Raw genomic sequence first — 17,833 nt, forward strand, 5'->3', positions numbered from 1 at the left:
TTCTAGTCAAGTGACAGGGTTTAGGGATCCAAGTGAACCTGCTACTTAAGGGGGGTGAGACTGATGCTTATATATAGAAAATGGACAGTCAAAGGATCAGGATAGGATTAAGGCTATTAAGTAGTCTGAGGTGGGCCAGGTGCAACAGTGAAAGGAACATCCAGTAGGCTAATTAGGTGAGCTAGGTGGGCTGGGATGGGCCAGTTGCCTCGGGCTGAGGTGCCAGTGATCTGGGCTACTGAAATGTATGGGAAAATCCAGGGACTTAGTTGCTTTCAAAGACATGTCTTTTCCTTTTAGGGGTCCAGGTCCCATCACCCCATCAGAGGGCTATACAATATATATTTTATTCTTGCGTTAATATATAGAATGATTTTGGGGATGCTGTATACAGTACATCTTTTATATTTGTGTCGTTATATAGGATGGGTTTTGGTACACCCTATATATATATCACGGATATATTATTAGAGATGACGCTCGTCTTCATTGATTAATTTTCCTTATCTTTTAACTGCGCTGATTTTGTTCGTTAACTGTCAACCCCATACTTTGCACGTCTCTAGAGAGGCAAAGCCCAGCAGCGGTTCCCCCGAACTCATCAGGCGGATCGTCAGCCTCTTTCCGCAGCCCCTCTCCTCTCTATAGAGGAAACTAGACCTCCCCGCCGTCACCACCACCCTACGTTGCGAAAGGCGAGAGTAGGGGAGGAGCAATTTTCGGGGCGAAATGGGAGAAGCCTGAGCTTCCTCCTCTGTAAAACCAGGGCCTGGACTGGTTTCTGAGGTCCCTTCTAGCTCTGTGTCTAAACTATGGCCCCACGAACGCGATAGCAGGAGCCCACTCAGCTGCAGCCGCGCAGGCACCCGCTCGACGCCCCCAGGGGAGAAACTGGGCGGATTTCGATTAGGGGGAGGAGCGTGAGGCGCCTGACCGATAGAATATGGGAACCTGAAAAGGGTCGGGGGGTGGGACGTTCCGGGAAGGGGCCGGTGCGTCCGCTCGTGCCGACTTGTGGGCGCCCAGCGCTAGGCTCCGCCCCAGAGCGTGCGAGAGTGATTGGGGTGGCCCTCGCTGGACCCTCAGTCTGCATCTCTGCCCCGTAGGGAGAGCTCTATGGCTGCTTGCCGGGAGCCTGAGGTCGGTGCGGTCTTGGAAGAAGCCCGGAGGGCCTTCCACAAGGAGTTTGGGTCTGAACCCACCCTGGCGGTGTCTGCCCCAGGCCGGGTCAACCTGATCGGAGAACACACGGACTACAACGATGGCCTGGTGCTGCCCATGGTGAGGGTCCCGAGCTCGGGGGAGGGTGGGTGGAGGAAGTCTCTGAACCTTACAGACCTCTGTGACCTTGCCCCCACCCCCCCTTTTCTCCGCCTTTTCTGTTAAAGTTTCTTAAGGGAAACTGCCGCACCCGGTTACTGTAGCAAGGGAATGCCCTGCTCGTTCAGGGGAGCTCTTGCTCCCTGTGTTCCTCAGGAGAGCATTTCTCTTGCATACAGTTGTGGTGCCTTCTGGGACTCCTGGGGTTGGGGGTGAGGGCCAGCTGGGCGAGTAGTTGAGCTGGTTTGGGATTGTGGCTTTCTCCCGTGTCACTGGGAAAGAAGAAAAGGGATTCTCTAGAGGAATAGACATTTGCTGGGAGAAAATGTGACCTGGTTGCTGCTGCTGCTGCTGCACTTTTCTCCCACACTTTCAGCGCATCCCACTGGGTTGCATAACCAGGGGAATGCATACAGGTGGCGTTTCCAAAAATCAGGGGCTCATTTTGGAGAGGCGAGGATGGAATCCCTTCTGCCGCCGGACAGACACCCTGAGGTCCCTATACTCTCGAGCAGGTTGGGGAACCTTGGGTCCCAGAGCCACATGTGGCCCTCAAGCCCCTCAAGTGTGGCCCTCGGGCCCCTCAAGTGTGGCCCTCTGACTGAATCCAAACTTCACAGAAAAAGTTTGGATTCAGTCAAAGGGCCGCATTTGAGGACCTAGAGGGCCACTTGTGTCCTTGAGCCCGCAGAGTAAGCTTCCAGAATAAGCTAAACTATAAAAATTTTAAGCTGAAAAGGACCTGAGAGCTTCTAGTATGAGGCCTTTCTTTTTACCCCCTGAGGCCCAGAGGAAACATAAGTAGTTCTGGCACAACCTAAGACAGGGGTCTTCCCAATCCAAGGCCCTTTCTGCTATCCTGTAGTGCTGTTTAAAAAGGCAGACGTTTAGGTTCAAGGTTACCTTCCCCATTTAAGCGATCTGAGCCCCTTTGCTGTTGTCTTTCCTCTGACCTCTTTCCCTTTACCATACAGTACTGGGAGCCCCTGCTTCATGGGGCAGAGTCCAGACCTGTGTTTATTTTATTAGTTGGCCTAATCCCTGAAGACCAAGGAGGGTTGAGGGCTGGGGAGGTGTTAGAGCCCCTACTTCCAATTGCCAATTTGGTGCCAACACTTTTTCTGGGTACTACCTCCCCTCCCCCACCACCACCCCCCCCAATCAGGTAGGTGTCTATAGAGCTCAGATCCCATTTCAGAGTCCAGGGAACACAGAAGAGTTTGGTGGGAAGGGGAGTCCAAGGCCTTGGCTCCCTGGATTATCTGTTCTTGGCACTTGCCCAATTTTTAAACATTCAGGGAGGTCCTAATGGATACCATAGGCTAAGACCTTTCTATTCTTCCTTTCTCATCAGGCTCTGGAGCTGGTGACAGTGCTGGTAGGAATTCCACGGTTGGATGGCCTCATCTCTCTTGTAACAACCTCAGAGTATGCTGATGAGCCAAGGCGGGTAGAATTCCCAGTACCTACTGCAGAGCAGCCTCTGGAACCTGGCATTCCTCGTTGGGCCAACTATGTGAAGGGGGTGATACAGCATTACCCAGGTATGTGATTGGGAGGACGGCAGAGGGGTCCCTCTGAACAATGACTATATTCTCTGGGAACTGATGGATGAGACACAGTTTGTAATGGAGGAGTGGACCCCTAGGGAGGGTGGGGGGCAGCTTTCCCAGATATGTGCCAGCCACTACGATTACTTCATTAGGTCTCACCCTTGACTTCTTGCCCCTAGGTAGCCTCATCGTTCAGCCTCCTAATTCTTTCCCCCTAATTTTTCCCCTAGCAGCTGGTCCCCTCCCTGGCTTCAATGCGGTGGTGGCCAGCTCAGTGCCTCTGGGAGGTGGGCTTTCCAGTTCTGCATCCCTGGAAGTGGCAACTTATACCTTCTTGCAGCAGCTTTGCCCAGGTACCTTGCCCAGGCCCCAGCTTCTCTGCCCTTTCCCACTAGGAACCCCTAATTACTGGAGAAACTTTATTCTTACATTGGCTTAAGGGAGGGGGCTAAGAATCTTTCCCTGAGCCCTGCGTCTTGGGGCTAACTCTTCCCCTTACACCCTGGACCAACACTAAATAAGGGACTCTGGGGGCAGCCTCCTTCCTTGCTCCCTTGTACTCTACTTAGTCCCAGTTCTCCCCCTACACCCCATCTATGTGCCATAGACTCTGGGGCAGTAACCATGCGTGCCCAGGTGTGTCAGCGGGCAGAGCACAGCTTTGCAGGGGTGCCCTGTGGCATCATGGACCAGCTCATCTCACTGTCCGGGCAGAAGGGCCACGCACTGCTCCTTGATTGCAGGTCAGGGACTTTGTTCCTCTTCTACACTCTGTATTCCCGGCTTCCTTGCTGCTTCTCTCATCCCGGTGTTCTCACCCAGCCCATAAGGGGGATCTTTTCCTGTGCCTCTGGGTGGATGGTGCCCATTAAATGACAAGAGATGGTGACTCCTGGTATTTTTTCTGTCCCCAGGTCCCTAGAGACATGCCCGGTGCCCTTGTCAGATCCAGGGGTAGCTGTGCTCATTACCAACTCCAATGTCCGTCACTCACTTGGTTCCAGTGAATACCCTATACGGCGACGTCAGTGTGATTCGGCTGCCAAGGCACTGGGCAAGAAGAGTTTGCGAGAAGTAGACATGAAAGATCTAGAAGGTGAGGGATTGGTAATATTGTTGGGGAAATGAGCAGGGTGATGGGCATTAGCATCAGCTTCCCTCCTGACCACCACTTAATACCAAACCTAGTAACCCTGAGACCTATCCAGAGGCCCTTGCCATAATCTCCACTCAGATATCAGGAAGCAGGACTCATTATCTTCTATCCTGTGGACACTTTTTTTTTTTTGCTTTTTTTGGAGGGGGGAGGCAGGACCGTTGGGGTTAAGTGACTTTCCTAAGGTCACATGGTTGGTAAGTGTTTAATTTCTGAGTCCAGATTTAAACTTGGGTCCTCCTGACTCCAGGGCCGGTGCTTTATTCTCTGTGCCACCTAGCCGCCCCTCCTGTGGACACTCTTCTTCCTCAGGGTACTCACTCCCACCCTAGCATGTCAGGCATTGTTGAGACCTGTTTTCTCTTAGCCGGGAAGGAACTGCTGACTAAGGAGGAATTCCGGCGGGCACGGCACATTGTGGGGGAGATTCAGCGCACATCTGAAGCTGCAGCTGCTCTTAGTGCAAGTGACTATAAAACTTTTGGCCGACTCATGGTGGAAAGCCACAACTCCCTCAGGTAGGACTGGGTGTCTTCCCACATCCAGCATAGCAAGCACAACAAATGTTACCTGAGCCTGGGCTATCCTGGCTCCTTCCTCAAACTTTACATAACCTTGTGACTTATCCAGGGATGACTATGAGGTGAGCTGCCCTGAGCTGGATCAGCTGGTGATGCTGGCCCTCTCAGTACCTGGGGTATATGGCAGCCGCATGACTGGAGGCGGCTTTGGTGGCTGTACAGTCACCCTCCTGGAGGCAAGTGCAGCAACCAGAGCCATGCAGCATATCCAGGTAGGCAGCCATCTGGGGGTAGGCTGGAGTGAAGAAGGGGGTTCTGGGCTCAGGACTCAGACCCTTTTTCTTCCACAGGAACGATACAAAGGGACTGCCACCTTCTACCTCTCGAAAGCAGCTGATGGGGCCAAGGTGCAGCCTTTGTGAAGGGTCATTGTGGAGAGAAGTACAAGCTGGACACCTCATATCTAGGAAGACCTTCCCCTTGGTGGGTGGTGGATAATGATGGGGGGAGCCATCTATTCATGAGCCATTAAATTACAATAGATTTCTATAGCTTTGAATGTTGTATTCTAGGAAAGCAGTTCAGGGACAGGTGAGGGCACACTATCAAAGCTGATAGGCTCCTCTGTTCCCAGGGGGCTGACATAATATTGGGTCCTGGAGGCATGAAGATGGAAGAAACAGTTGGTAGCAAAAACATTTATTAAGTGGCAAGACACAGATTAGAGGCCCCTCTTCCATACTCTGACCTGCCTTAGCTCTTTGGTTACAACTTGGATTTGGAGCCAGAGGACAGGCCAGGCTTCTGGGATAGCATTCCCACCAACTGAACCCCTGCCTCCCAAATAGTCTGTACCCCCATTCCCCCTTGGGGATAGTCAGAGTTGGGTTTGGAAAGAGTAATGATTCTGTCACCCCCCTCTAGGAAGCAACACAGGCTAAATTAGGGAAATGAAGGAAGGTTATGCGGGAAGGTGTGCAGATGCCTGTAGGACTCTCATGTTTGGAAGAATTGGCGTTCCAGCTGCTTGGTTAGGGTCCCACTAGATGTCAATGTTCGGCTCACAAATTCCTGAGTCACATGGCGAGTGAGGGAGCTGCCAGCCTCTAGCTGCTGGGTCCCTAGGGCCAGTCCATCTGCAGGGGATAAGCAGAATTGGAGGTAAGAGCTCTAGGCATATTACAGGAGCCTTTCATCCCCATAAAATGTAATTAGTGAGTTGTGCTGCTCCCTGCCAGAAAGGACTAGTCCCAGTCTGGCCAGGGCTAAGCTTCCCAGAAATAACAAGCCAACAAACCTGCCAAGAAGGGCTTTGTGACGGTGGAGTGGGTTGCTGTGGTAATGCTGCTGTACTCTCTGGGAAACTGAGGTGTCTCCTGAAGCCCAAGGTGTCCCAACTGTGGAAAGGGACCTGGAACAGGGATAGCCAGGGGAGGTCATGGGGATATTGGGAGGTCATCCAGAAAGGTGAGGTTGGGGAGGTGGTTCTTGACCTACCTCCATCTTGAGACTCAATGGTGATGATGCCCTCACGCTCTGGCCCAAAACCTTGTGTTGTCTTTGCCTGGACTTTGAATTTATAAGGCACGTTCTCACTCAGACCTGGGACTGTCAGCCGGTTCTCCAAGCTGTCACCATCCACCTGGAAGGTAGTGGATGGACCTGAAGGGAGATGTGAGTCAAGAACAAGGTTAGAAGCGCCTTCACTTCCTTGGATGTCCCCTCTCTGTCCTCCCTCTCCTATTCCCGTTTTCTAAAGTCCTTCCCTTTTTTCTTGTAGAGATTATAGATCTAGATAAAGTTGAGATTCTCTGGGTTTGGGAGCCATGGGCACCTACCTCCTTGGGCCATCTCACAGGTCACCAGGTATCCCAGAATGTCCCCGTTGGGCCTACGGGGTCGCTCCCAGCTCATCTGCAGTGAGTCTGGACTTAGGGCTGTGAATACCAAGGGGCCTGGGGCACTGGGAGTGCTCAGGGTAAAGGCTGAACCTGAGGAAATAATGGATGGGGGTGAAATTCAAGCAATAAACATTTTGTGCCAGAAGAAAGGAGTGAGGGAGAGAATATGGAAATGAGAGGGGAGTCCCTCTTGCCTGTGCTCAGTCAAGCCCAATTTAACTTCCCAAGCAAAAATTGAGTGGGGGGCAGGAAGGTTGGTCTCACCTGGCAGAGGACAAAGTGGGCTTTGGGGGTGCACCTGAGACTCAATGGTGATGACACCCTCACGCTCTGGACCCCAGCCTTCCTGGCTCTGTGCCCGGACTCGAAAGACGTAGGAGTGATTAGGCAGGAGATCTTCCACCACTACTGAGGTCTGGTGAGGGTCTGGAATGTGCAGCCTGCGCAGCTCACCTGGGGGAGGTAATGAACAAAGGGGACTGGGTCACCACCATACCTTGGGGTCCAAGACCAAACCTGGAATGTTTTTCTCCCAGTCCTGTTCACTTTGTGACATGTTGCCTCAAAGATGCCACTCAGGGGCCTCCCTGAACCAGATTTCTATTTGTGAGCTGGTGGGTTGAAATTACTGAGGTGGAACTAGGCCCAGTGAGGGCCTTTGAAATGCAAAAATGAGAAGAAAAGGGAAAGAATAGGACCAGAAGAAGGGAGGGAAGACCCGACAGGGGTGGAAGTGGGGAGAAGTAGGAATGCTTTGGGGAATATTTAGAAAACTTTTCCTGAAATTTGCAAATGGAGAGTTCATTTCATACTTCCCATAAATTTCTATGCTTATCTCTGAGTCAGGGCTGGGGAACCTGTGGCCTCTCGTAGGCTTCTAGGTCCTTGGGTGCGGCCTTTTGACTGGATCCAGGTTTTACAGAACAAATACTTTTATTAAGGGGATTTGTACCATGAAGCTGCACTTGAGGACCCAGAGAGCCAAATGTTGCCTTGAGGCCACAGGTTCCCTGCCATTGCCCTAGGACTTGGTGGTAGAAAGAAAAGTAAGAGTCTCAGACCATTGTGTTTCTTTTGTGGGTATTTGACTGACTTCTTTAAAACAACCAGAGCCCCAGGCTGAGAAATTATGAGCTGATCTCTGTTTTGGCACACATTCCCCAAGGGTGTACTGTGAGATTCTTAGAATTACAGAATTTCCACTGTTAGCACTTCAGAAATTCTATAGCATTCCTGACCTGGAGTCACCCGAAGGGAGGGAAACAGTACCTAGGGCAGGAATTAGACTATCTAGGATAGTGTCCAGAATGTTTCATTACTTCACCAGACCTCAGCTCCTTTTGAATTTGATTCTGAATTGGAATTCTGCCAAAGGTCATTGTCGGGCAACCTGTGGCCCAAATAGCCAGCCCTTTGACCAGGAGTAGGAGTCCTTAAATGTAACCCCTAGGCTCCATCATATAGATCAGCCTCATTAGCTAGCCTGAGGGCCTGGTGTGAAAATAAACCCATCTTGCTGGGTAGCTGTAGGAGTCTGATAAGGTCCCATGGGGGTGCCCCTCACCTCCACTCAGCAGCTGGTACTCCATACTGTAGCCTTGCAGGGCTCGATCACATTGTGGCTCCTGCCAGCTCACTTTCAAGGATGTGGGTCCCAGGGCTGAGAACACCAGGCGGGTGGGGGTATCGGGCACCCCAGAGGGAAGGCGGGATTCTGGAGGGAGGAAAGATGGCAGGTAGAAAGGAGAAGAAGGGTAAGACAGGTAATTTTGGAGTTGGCTTCTCTAGGCGGTAAGGACTCCCTTTCTCATGCCATGATGGGTAAGAGTCCTGAAAACAAGTAACTCAATCCTACACTAGTAACCAGCCCAGGATAGCTCATTTACCTGTTAATATGCCCTCAAAAAGAATTTGGTCTCTTGACTTTGTCAAGAGCCCCATCAACTAGGCTGCCCCTTCTCTCTAGTCAACTTTCCCATAGAGGAACAACCAGGTCTTAACCCTTCCCTTCCCCCCTTCTTCAGGAAGGAAGTATCCCTCCTCCTCAGGCAAGAGATATTCAGAGTGTCATTAGAACCACAGCACAAGCAGGGAGGTGAATGGTTAGTGGCTCTAGTGGGTCCGGCATGGTATCTGCAAGTGGCATGGAAGATGAGGTGGTGGTTGTTGGAATGGGCAGGTGTGTAGTTGAGGACAGGGCAGCCACTGCAATACGGAACAGAGCACCGCAGGCTCTACCTGGGCCCCAGGTGTGTGTTGTTGGTCTGGCCAGGATTACAGAGTCCTGAAAGCCACTGTAGGAGTGGGGAACCTTCACCTGAACTCCGTCCTTTGGCACAGAAACCTCAGCCCCAGTATACCTGCTCCCCCCATCTTCCTGAATGGGAGGGAGGCCTAAGGTGGATAAAACAGAGTGAGAGGTTGGGGCAGAGTCCAGCTGTTGTGTCAAGCCTGTGGAAATCTAGAAAGAAAGGGTTAACAAGAACAAGGAGGCGCACGAAAGAGTGCCACCTTTAGATGGACGAAGGCTGCAGAAAGCCCCCTCCCTCATCCCCTCATCCTCCCCCTGCCCCGTCAGTCCTTGGTCGCTCACCATAGGAAGAGACAGATGCCAGGGTAGAGTAGTCTCTGGGTAGGGTTGTTGAATGCTCTGTGCGAGTCAGGGAATGATAATCTTGGGTGAGGGTGGAGGAAGTGCTCAGTACTCGGTGTTGTGGGTGGGGGCTCAGGTGGGTGCCATAGGCAGAGGTGGCAGTGGTCATCCTGTGCAGTGAGTTAGCACTGCCTGGGAAAGTGAAGTCCAGCCTCCCGTTCAGTAAGTGCTCTGCATGGTGAGTGGGGGAAACAGATAAGGTCAGGAACTGGGAAAGATTTCAGAGTTCACCTGGGCCAACCACCTCATTTTACTGATGAGGAAACTGAAGTCCTAGAGGTCTTGGCCAAAGCCACATGGGTGGTTAGAGGGTAATCTGGCTCCAAGGTAGAGGGTCTTTCCACCCCACACTGCCAAAAGTCCCAGGTATAGCCCAACCTTTCATCCTGGTGAACTTTGTAAAGACCTCATCCCACCCCCAAACCTGAATCAGAAAAGATTACTATTACTTGCCATCTGGGCATGGGGGGAGGGATAGGGAAAGCAGAGAATCAGATTCTTAGTTTTTGGCCTAAATTCAACTTCCCTGGGGGTAAGTCCCTTCTCATTGTCCTGCTGAACTCTCAGGAGCCCGCTGGGGTCTGATTTATGTCAGTCTTTAGATAAATTTTACCCTTGTGCCCACTTCCTGCAGCCTGGCTAGCTCCTGAAGCACCACTTGAAGCCCTGGAAGGAAGGGTTTCATTCACTTCCACTTCCTGCTCCTCAGTTCTAGAAAGGGGTTGGGAGGTCTTGTTCCTCAAGGCAGCAATGTCCAGGGAAGACATGCCAGCCTCTGCCTTGATAACTCCAGGAATTAGGCTGATCCAGAGACCTTCTGAGATCCGCAACTTTCATGAGCCACATATTTGGCCTTACTGCACACCAGCCCTGTTCTACCACCCTGAACGCTGTTGCCATTCTCCTGCCAGGTTACGTAGAGTGGATGTATGTGTACCTATCTTTGGTGTGTATGTGGGGACACTTACAGCTGTACCAGCTTGTCCATCTGGGTATGGTGTCAGGGGAAGAGGGGGTGGGAAAGTTGTTTAAGGAGCAAAAGTCGTGCATGCCTGACTCTTGGACAGCAGGGCAGGGGCTTCCTCTGTCACCTGCTGGGGGATGGGGCGTCCCCCTTCGGGGGAGGTTCCCTCCTGGGTTGCTATCATCTTGGGGCAGGATGAGACCCTCAGCCTCAGAGGAGAGACCGCTGCTGCTGGACAGGCGGGGGATGAATTCTGGGGGCAGCTGCCACGTGATCTGCCGGAAATTCAGGTTCTCCCCTGGCAGTGGCTCGAACTTCCAGCAGGAGCCTTGGGAACAATGAAGGGGCAGGTTGGCACTGCCCCTTGGGGTGGAGATAGGAGTGACAACCTGTAACTGCTTGGCAGGGTTGGGTCAGAGCTAACTGCCTGTGGTGGCATCTGCCCATCGTTTGGAACAACCTGAACGCTGACAAAGTGTAAGGGGTTTCTACATCTAATTGTTGATGTGAAGAGAGGTCACAGGAAGAAAGCAAAGAGCACCAAAGCGCCTTCATGGGAGGAGGGTAAAAGCAAGTTGGATAAGCCTGGAGAGGGAAAATCACATAGGGCCACGCAGCTAGTTATTAGAGCTGAAACCTAAATTCATATCCTGAGCTAGGTCTCCTCACCATCAAACCCCAGGCCTCCTTTGGGTTCAGATCTCGCTCCCTAAAGCTAAGCAATACCCAAAGGGCCTCCTCCAGGGCCAGAGTTAAATCCCTGGTGGGGATGAAGCCCCTGAGGTCTCCTGGAATCTTCCCACCAAAGACATTTGCCTCTTGTTACTAGCCTAGCCCTCCATTGTCTGACTACCCTCCAACCTGGATCCTCCCAAAATATCTATGCCCAAATCTGTTACCCTTAAACTAGCTTAGCTCTCCTTTGTCATCTCCAGGGAGCCTCCAGCTATTTCCCACCCTTAATCTCTTATTACTGGAGTCTGACCTCATTTGACTCCTGAAGACCCCCCCCCAAAAAAAAACCTCCTCTAGACCACCCCTAAATCCACCCACAACCTTTCTGTATGTAAAATCCATCTTGCCTCCATGAAGGGGCTGAGAATTATCCATCGCAGACTCACTGTGTGGGATGATTCTGGCCCGCTTGTCCAATGCAAGTGTCACAGATACTGAGGCTCCTTAATAGTCTACCCATTATGGCGAATCTTTAATAAACTGCTTTTCTTTGGCTGAGAGAAGACTTGAGTCTAATTCATTTGGCAGGACCTGGCATGTTGGTATTTGGGGTCTCGAGCACCCCTAAACCTTAAACCTCAACATTTTATGGTTCCCTGAGCTCAGCAGTGGTACTGCACATTATTAGTTCTCCATACTCTTAAAAATCCTTTCAAATATATTATTTCCCATTATTCTCACAACAGCTCATGACAGAAGTCACACTAGGAATTAGCAGTAGTGCCAAGAGTGGACCCTCTATCTGACACACTTAGCAGGCAGAGGAAAGAAGGGACAAGAGAAAGGTGGAAAAGACAAAGGAAGAGAAAGAAGTGTGTGTGGGGGGAAGGAAGTGATGGGGTACGACATTGAGAGCTGTCTTAAGTCCTGTTAGGAGAATGACTCTGGCTCCAGCCCTGGGGCTCCCAGACCCCTCCCACCTAATAGTCTGGAGAGATGTCTTGGTCAGTTGGAACTAGAGGCAAATTAAGGACTGTCTGCCTGTTTTCCTGCCACTGAGACAGGATGATTTTTGCTATGCCTACCTCAGACACTACTGCTTTGGTTACTGCTGATTCTGAGGGTGACAGGCAGATATTTTCATTGAATGAGTCTCCAGAGCCCTTCCAACAGACCCTTAAGGCTACATTGTGTGTTTCCCTATAAGTTTTCAAATACATGTAGCCCAGTATCCATTTACTTGATGGGGCACTCTGATCCTATGACAATTCATGATGGGCTGGAAGAGTGACAGAAAATGGGCATTGTCCTCCCAACTCCGTTCCTCTGGCATCAGTCTTGCCCTCCTTTGTCCAAGAGCTGTCCCCAACCAGGATCTCCCCATCCCAACCTTTGCCTTCCAAACTCAATTTACCTGTGTCATCAGAGACGCTGGGTCTCTGGCTGCTGGCAGGGGAGCGCAAAACATCATCACTGTACATGAGGAAGCTGTCATAATCTTCCCCTCCCTGGGCATCTACAATGGGGATGTCTGGGATGATGGGGACTAGAGACAGGAAGGGGAGGAAGTGAGCTGGGATTTACCCTAGTATTCTTCTCTCCCTCTTGGCCCCCCTACCTAGCCCAGATACTCACTGGACATGGGCCGTTTAGGTTGTGTAGCAAGATTGATAATGGCTTCTCTCTCTGGTCCCCATCCTGCGCCATTGCGGGCCTTTACTGTGTATCGGTAGGGCTGCGATTCTCGGAGGTTCTCAATCAGCAAAGTCCTCTTCTTAGGTGTGTCCACGAGCACTTTCTTCATGGGCCCGATGGGTTCTGGGGCAAGAGGGATCATGTTTCATGGAATCTTGTCTTAGCTCTAACATAGACTCACTGGGTGACCTCAAGAAAGTCATTTCAGCTCTTTGGGTATTCATTTCCCCTGGTACAGAAATGGGATGAATACCCCTGACTTTGCAAAAATGCCCTCTTTCCTTTCCTTCTCACACCCCTTGTGTACTGTCTTTCCTCATTAGAATGTAAACTCCTTCAGGGCAGGGCTATCTTGTTTGTATTGGTATCCCTGTGCTTAGCACAGTGCTAGGTACATAGTAAACATTTAATAAATGTTTGTTCTGTGTGTGTGTATGTGTGTGTATCTATCTATCTATCTATCTATCTATCTATCTATCTATCTATCTATCTATCTATCTATCTATCTATCTATCTATCTATCTAATCTGTTTGTCTACCAGGAGTGTGAGGATGGAATCAAAGATCCAAAAATCCAACATAAATATAAAGTGCGCTTGATTACAGTCACATGCAATTTTTACTTGGTGCATTATTCATAACACCTATAGAATTTCATACCAGCTTCTTCCTTATGGCCTTTCCTCCCCCTCTATGAATCCCACCCTTCTCTGCCCCAGTGTGGTTCAGTGTAGCAGTACCTGACTGTCAACTGCCCATGTAGAGCCAATATATTGTAAACTTGTAAGAAAAAAAAATCAGGGAATGTATTCCACTCTCCCACCCCTATAATTTTTGGATTATCAATTGGTCAGGATTAATTGTAGCATTGTACCCTCCATAATAGTAGAAAGTTAGATATGCTGTTGTTTTTATACTCTGTTGAAGGTATAACTTTTACTCCTCTGGCTTCTCTCCCCTTCTACACATGCCCAAATGTGTTTTGACGTTACCACAATTCTTGGATAGTGGAAGCTGACGCCAAAAGTTTTTGTGGGGTAGGACGGGGTCACAGAGTCCTTACTGTTGTCTTCATTGACCAGTCCGTAGCAGACCTCATAGGCTGTGATCTCCCCATTGGTCTCAGCTGGCTCAGCCCAGCTCAGCTGGGTGACAGTGGAGGAAACAACATTGAAGGCCAGGCGTCCAGGTTCACTGGGGACTGTGGGTGATCAGAGTGGGGAGACAAGGGGAAAGTAGTCAGTGGTGGGAAGAGGAGCGGCAGTCCCCAGGGGTCAGGAAGCAGGAGAATGTAGTAAATGAAGAAAGGAGAGCAGGGACTTCTGAGGGCTGGGTTAGGAAGGCTCCTCTAGGAGCCATGGGGATGAGAATAGGAGGGATTTATTTTGCTTTGGGACAAGAGGGATAAGAAGAAACAACTTTGGCAAAGAACTGGAAGTTATAGGGATGCCCATCAATTGTGGAATGACTGAATGAGTTGTGGTACATAATTGTGATGGAATACTATTGTGCTATAATAAATGGGCATATATATACATATACATATATATGAGCATATATATGCCAGTTTATGTCTAATGGCCATCTCTAGGACTGGGGGGTGGAGAAAGAAAGAAAAAAAGAAATTTACATGATAACATATTTAAAAGGAATAGCAAGTTGTACATAATAGGTTTGCAGTTTAATGTGCAATCATCCTTTTTATTATACTATGTTATGGAAATGGTTATTTTATTCCATAAATTAAAAATAAAATAATTTTTTTAAAAGAAGAAACAACCTTGGGGCAGAGGATCTGGAAAAGACTTACCTTCCTCATTGGTACGACAGGCTACCATGGGGCTATAAGGCCCCTCACCCATTGGCCCGTAGGCACAGACCTTCATCTCATAATCACAGTATGGGTATAAGTTGGTGAGTTCCACTGAGGGTACTTTGCAATCAATGAATCGAGCCTCTGATTCAGGGTCACCCTGTATCCAGTATTTTACCTGTACCCACAGGGAAAGATGTCAGAAGGAAAAGGACCCTCCCTTGGATTATCATACATAGTGGCTTATGAATGATAAACTGATATGTCAGTAAATAGCCAACGATGGTCCATCTGTCAATCAAACATTTATTAAATGCCACTATATTCCCTCAAGGAATTTACAATTATAATAGAGAAGATAATAGGGCAGGCCTTTAGATATATGATCAGATATCCCATGCCTTCAGTGACTCTACTGAAAACAAGTTAAAATAGTCACAGGACCACATATTTAGAGATCATGTAATCCAATCCTCTTATTTTATAATTAGGAAAATAGACCTAGAGATGTAAAACCATTTAAAGTCAGAATTGTTAGCCAGTAATTGACCCAAGTGGCCACTGGGTGGCGCAGTCAGCCCTCTTACCTTGTACCCAGATGGCTTGCCAGGAGGTGGTAGCCAATTGAAATGGATCCTACGTGAACCAATGGCCTTGGCATTGGGGTTCTGAGGAGCACCTGGGTCAGCCCGGGTAGAATATGATGAAGTGGTCTGGCCAATGAACTCCTTATTCATACTTTCTGTAGTGAAGGGGAAGAGAGGGACATCCTTGTTTAAGCACAAAGACAAAGCACATAGAACCCAATGGCTTTTGTACTCTAGTGGGAGCCAGACACTCAACAGATAACTCAACAGATAACTAGCAAGTTAGGACTGATTTCTCTGAGGTCCCCAGGGGCTGACTGAGGTTTAGAATCTCACTCTTCAGTAAGGAGAGGTTCTGGGAAATGTTTTCAGGGGTAAGGCCATGTCAGACAAGGTCTCAAGATCCCTACTCTCTGTCAGGGAACCTAAGGTTTCAAGGTGGGAATAAGCAATTTTTGTTTTTAGCTCCTCTTCCACAGCTCTGGTGCCTTTCCCACCTCTTACTCAGGACTCTCAATTTTTCTTCACCTTTCTCTAGGATCTGAAACCCCATTATTCATAGGACATGAGGGTATTTAGAACTGAAAATGACTTAATGTATTGCTCCTTCCAGAAGCTTTTAAAGAGGGAGGCCCAAAGTCCTCCTGGTGGCATTTCAGGCATCTTCAACAGGCTATTCATGGGAATTTGGGAGGTAGAATCCCCAATTTGCTCCTATACCCAGGAAGGGTCTTCCCTAGAACTTCCCCCTCTGTCTCTCCATCATATTAATTACCGATGAGGACTGTGGCAGAGTGTGGCTTGCCTAAGCGAGCACCATACTTGGGGTTGGTTAAGTGGATGTGGAAACGTCGGGATTGATGGCCCAAAAGGAGGGAGTCCATTTCCTGTAAATCCAGCAACTTCACTTGAAGCTCCTTCTTTGTCTCCCCTGGTTGGAAGAGCAGTTCTCCTTCCATAGGGATGTAGTCCTGGAGAAAATGCATAGAAAGAAGCTAACATCAGAAATGTGGGCACATAGGGAGCAGAAGAAATTACAGAACCACATGGAGACACCCATCCAATCTTGCCCAGATACGTCTGAGTACAAACACAGATACAATGACAGTCACCATTATACATAGTGGCCCACCCCTCTCCTCTTCCATTCTGCCATGGTGCTTGACTCCACCCTAAACGTCAATTCTAACTTTGTTCCTTAATGACTGTTATATGGTGAGATCCCCATTGACAGTGGGGATTATTTTAAATACACATTTGAAAACCTAACTGGCAGCGAGGCCTGATCTTGAAGTCAGGGAGACCTGGGGTCAAGTCCAGTCTCTGACTGTGTGACTTTTCACAAGTAACTTAGCCTCTCAATGTCCTCTGCACTGGTAGAAGTTTCCATTTTCAATGTTCCCTCTAGCATTGAAATCATAGGTCTGGTCCAAAAATAGAAATATATATATATATATGTTTGTGTCTGTCTGTATATATATATACACACATAGAATCATGTTAGGGTCAGACTCATGGTCCGTCCACCTGATCCCATACTCCCTCGTGGTCCTTTTAGTCTTCTGTATTTTCAGTTTGTACTTATTGTGGTGGCACAATGGATAGAGTGCTGGCCCTATAGTTAGGAGTTCAAATCTGACCTCATACACTTACTAGCTGTGTGAACCTGGGCAATTAATTTAACCCTGTTTGCCTCAGTTTACTCATCTGTAAAATGAACTGGAGAAGGAAATGGCAAACCCTTCCAGTATCTCTGCCAAGAAAATCCCAAATGGGGTCACAAAGAGTGATCGACTAAGCAACAACAAAAACCTCTGGTGGTAAGGAGCTCCACATGGGAGTTGCCTGTTTTGTAATAAAAAGCTTCCTCAAGTTGTTTCTGACATGCAGCTGGGTGAATTGTGGCTGCATATGTGTAGTGCTGAGTACTACTCCCTCCTTGAATCCTCAGCCTTTTCTGTCCTCTACCACAGCTCTGGGTCACTGGAAATGGGTGAGAGGTAAGGGGTAGGGTAGGGCAGAGCAATCATCTACCTGGCCAGAGAAGTCCAAATGATGTCCTCCTGGGGAGGGAAAATGTTCCTTGAAACTTGAGGCAGAGCTGTGACTAGGGCAGGACCACTAAGGCTTTGTCCAGGGTATAAACATGGGAAGGCATATCCAGTCAGTCTGTTTTCTGCTACTTGTACCACTAGAACTATTTTTTAGGTGAAATGAAAGGATTCCTAGTTATGGTCCGGGTATGAGGTCGTTCTTATGAGCTTATGTTTGACAGCCCCCAAGATGGAAAAGGCATCAGAGTAAACATGAAGAATTCTAAGAGATTTAAGACCAAAAATTTACTTACGCTTTCTAAAAAGCATTTACATTCATTGAGGGATCTACATAATATATTTAGGGAGAGTGAGAAAGGCTTAGGATATAGTAATAACAGCTAGTATTTATGCAGTGTTCACTATGTGCTAGGCATCGTGCTGAGCACTTTACAAATATTATCTCATTTAATCCTTATAACAACTCTGGGAGGTAGTTGCTATTATTATGCCAATTCTACAGTTGAGGAAACTGAGGTAGACAGCAGTAAAAGTGACTTGTCCCACAACTAGTAAGTGTTTAAGGCTTGCTTTGAACTCAGATCTTCCTGACTCTCAGTCTAGCACTGCATCGACTACTGTACCATCTGATCTGTGTAGATGCCATCATGGAGAAAAGCCACCACAGAATACACCTCAGTGCCAACAACACAGCATACTGAATGGACCATATATCTGACTCTGCATGGCATTTCTGATATTTCTTGGGGATGCTTTGGTACTAGGAAGGAAACCAGGGAGATGAGGGTAGGAATGAAGATTATCTATCCAAAGCTATTGGAGAATACCTTCAAAAGAAATCAAATCACTAAGGAAAATTCTTGAGGACCGAAGCCACTATTCCTTCTTCCCATTGAGAGAGAGAGAGAGAGAGAGAGAGAGAGAGAGAGAGAGAGAGAGAG

General features: G+C 48.8%; 2 protein-coding genes across 11 annotated transcripts in view; one reads left to right on the forward strand and one right to left on the reverse strand.

The window, feature by feature from the left end:
* Window positions 1-680: 680 nt before the first annotated feature.
* On the forward strand, window positions 681-5,099 carry GALK1 (galactokinase 1). 3 transcript variants are annotated; one of them, XM_069076388.1, is made up of 8 exons: window positions 682-1,281; window positions 2,675-2,864; window positions 3,104-3,226; window positions 3,481-3,616; window positions 3,788-3,969; window positions 4,397-4,547; window positions 4,660-4,822; window positions 4,901-5,099. In XM_069076388.1, exons 1-8 carry the CDS (start codon window positions 1,117-1,119, stop codon window positions 4,970-4,972), a joined length of 1,182 nt encoding a protein of 393 aa, XP_068932489.1. In that variant the 5' UTR covers window positions 682-1,116; the 3' UTR covers window positions 4,973-5,099. The 3 variants fall into 3 exon arrangements, with proteins under 3 accessions (XP_068932492.1, XP_068932489.1, XP_068932490.1); XM_069076389.1 differs by having other exon boundaries at window positions 3,107-3,226; XM_069076391.1 differs by lacking the exon at window positions 4,660-4,822 and having other exon boundaries at window positions 681-1,281.
* A 134-nt stretch (window positions 5,100-5,233) lies between these two features.
* Window positions 5,234-17,833, reverse strand: part of ITGB4 (integrin subunit beta 4) — a 46,737-nt gene continuing 34,137 nt past the window's right edge. For 3 of the 8 annotated variants that reach the window (XM_069076381.1, XM_069076385.1, XM_069076386.1), the window contains 15 exons: window positions 15,614-15,809; window positions 14,839-14,993; window positions 14,249-14,429; window positions 13,502-13,639; window positions 12,379-12,561; window positions 12,158-12,289; window positions 10,196-10,396; window positions 9,045-9,275; window positions 8,690-8,845; window positions 8,016-8,165; window positions 6,716-6,904; window positions 6,389-6,541; window positions 6,048-6,212; window positions 5,848-5,961; window positions 5,234-5,686 (listed from right to left, as the gene is read on the reverse strand). In XM_069076381.1, coding sequence (XP_068932482.1) covers window positions 5,547-5,686; window positions 5,848-5,961; window positions 6,048-6,212; window positions 6,389-6,541; window positions 6,716-6,904; window positions 8,016-8,165; window positions 8,690-8,845; window positions 9,045-9,275; window positions 10,196-10,396; window positions 12,158-12,289; window positions 12,379-12,561; window positions 13,502-13,639; window positions 14,249-14,429; window positions 14,839-14,993; window positions 15,614-15,809 — 2,484 coding nt within the window. In that variant the 3' untranslated portion in view covers window positions 5,234-5,546. Of the gene's footprint in view, window positions 5,687-5,847; window positions 5,962-6,047; window positions 6,213-6,388; window positions 6,542-6,715; window positions 6,905-8,015; window positions 8,166-8,658; window positions 8,913-9,044; window positions 9,276-10,195; window positions 10,397-12,157; window positions 12,290-12,378; window positions 12,562-13,501; window positions 13,640-14,248; window positions 14,430-14,838; window positions 14,994-15,613; window positions 15,810-17,833 lie in introns of those variants that run through there. The other 5 variants (XM_069076382.1, XM_069076383.1, XM_069076384.1 and 2 more) reach the window with 5 other exon arrangements.

This window comes from Petaurus breviceps, unplaced genomic scaffold, assembly GCF_028583685.1.
Source record: "Petaurus breviceps papuanus isolate PSGF00001 unplaced genomic scaffold, PetGlider_PUasm1.0 90925, whole genome shotgun sequence".
In the NCBI taxonomy this organism is placed as follows: Eukaryota; Metazoa; Chordata; class Mammalia; order Diprotodontia; family Petauridae; genus Petaurus; species Petaurus breviceps.

What these genes read in the sequence shown, in the direction of transcription:
- GALK1 (XM_069076388.1), top strand. Translation starts at nt 1,117, where the DNA reads ATGGCTGCTTGCCGGGAGCCTGAGGTCGGTGCGGTCTTGGAAGAAGCC. An exon ending in GGTGATACAGCATTACCCAG is followed by an intron (nt 2,865 to 3,103) that starts GTATGTGATTGG and finishes TTTTTCCCCTAG; the next exon opens with CAGCTGGTCCCCTCCCTGGC. An exon ending in GAAAGCCACAACTCCCTCAG is followed by an intron (nt 4,548 to 4,659) that starts GTAGGACTGGGT and finishes TGACTTATCCAG; the next exon opens with GGATGACTATGAGGTGAGCT.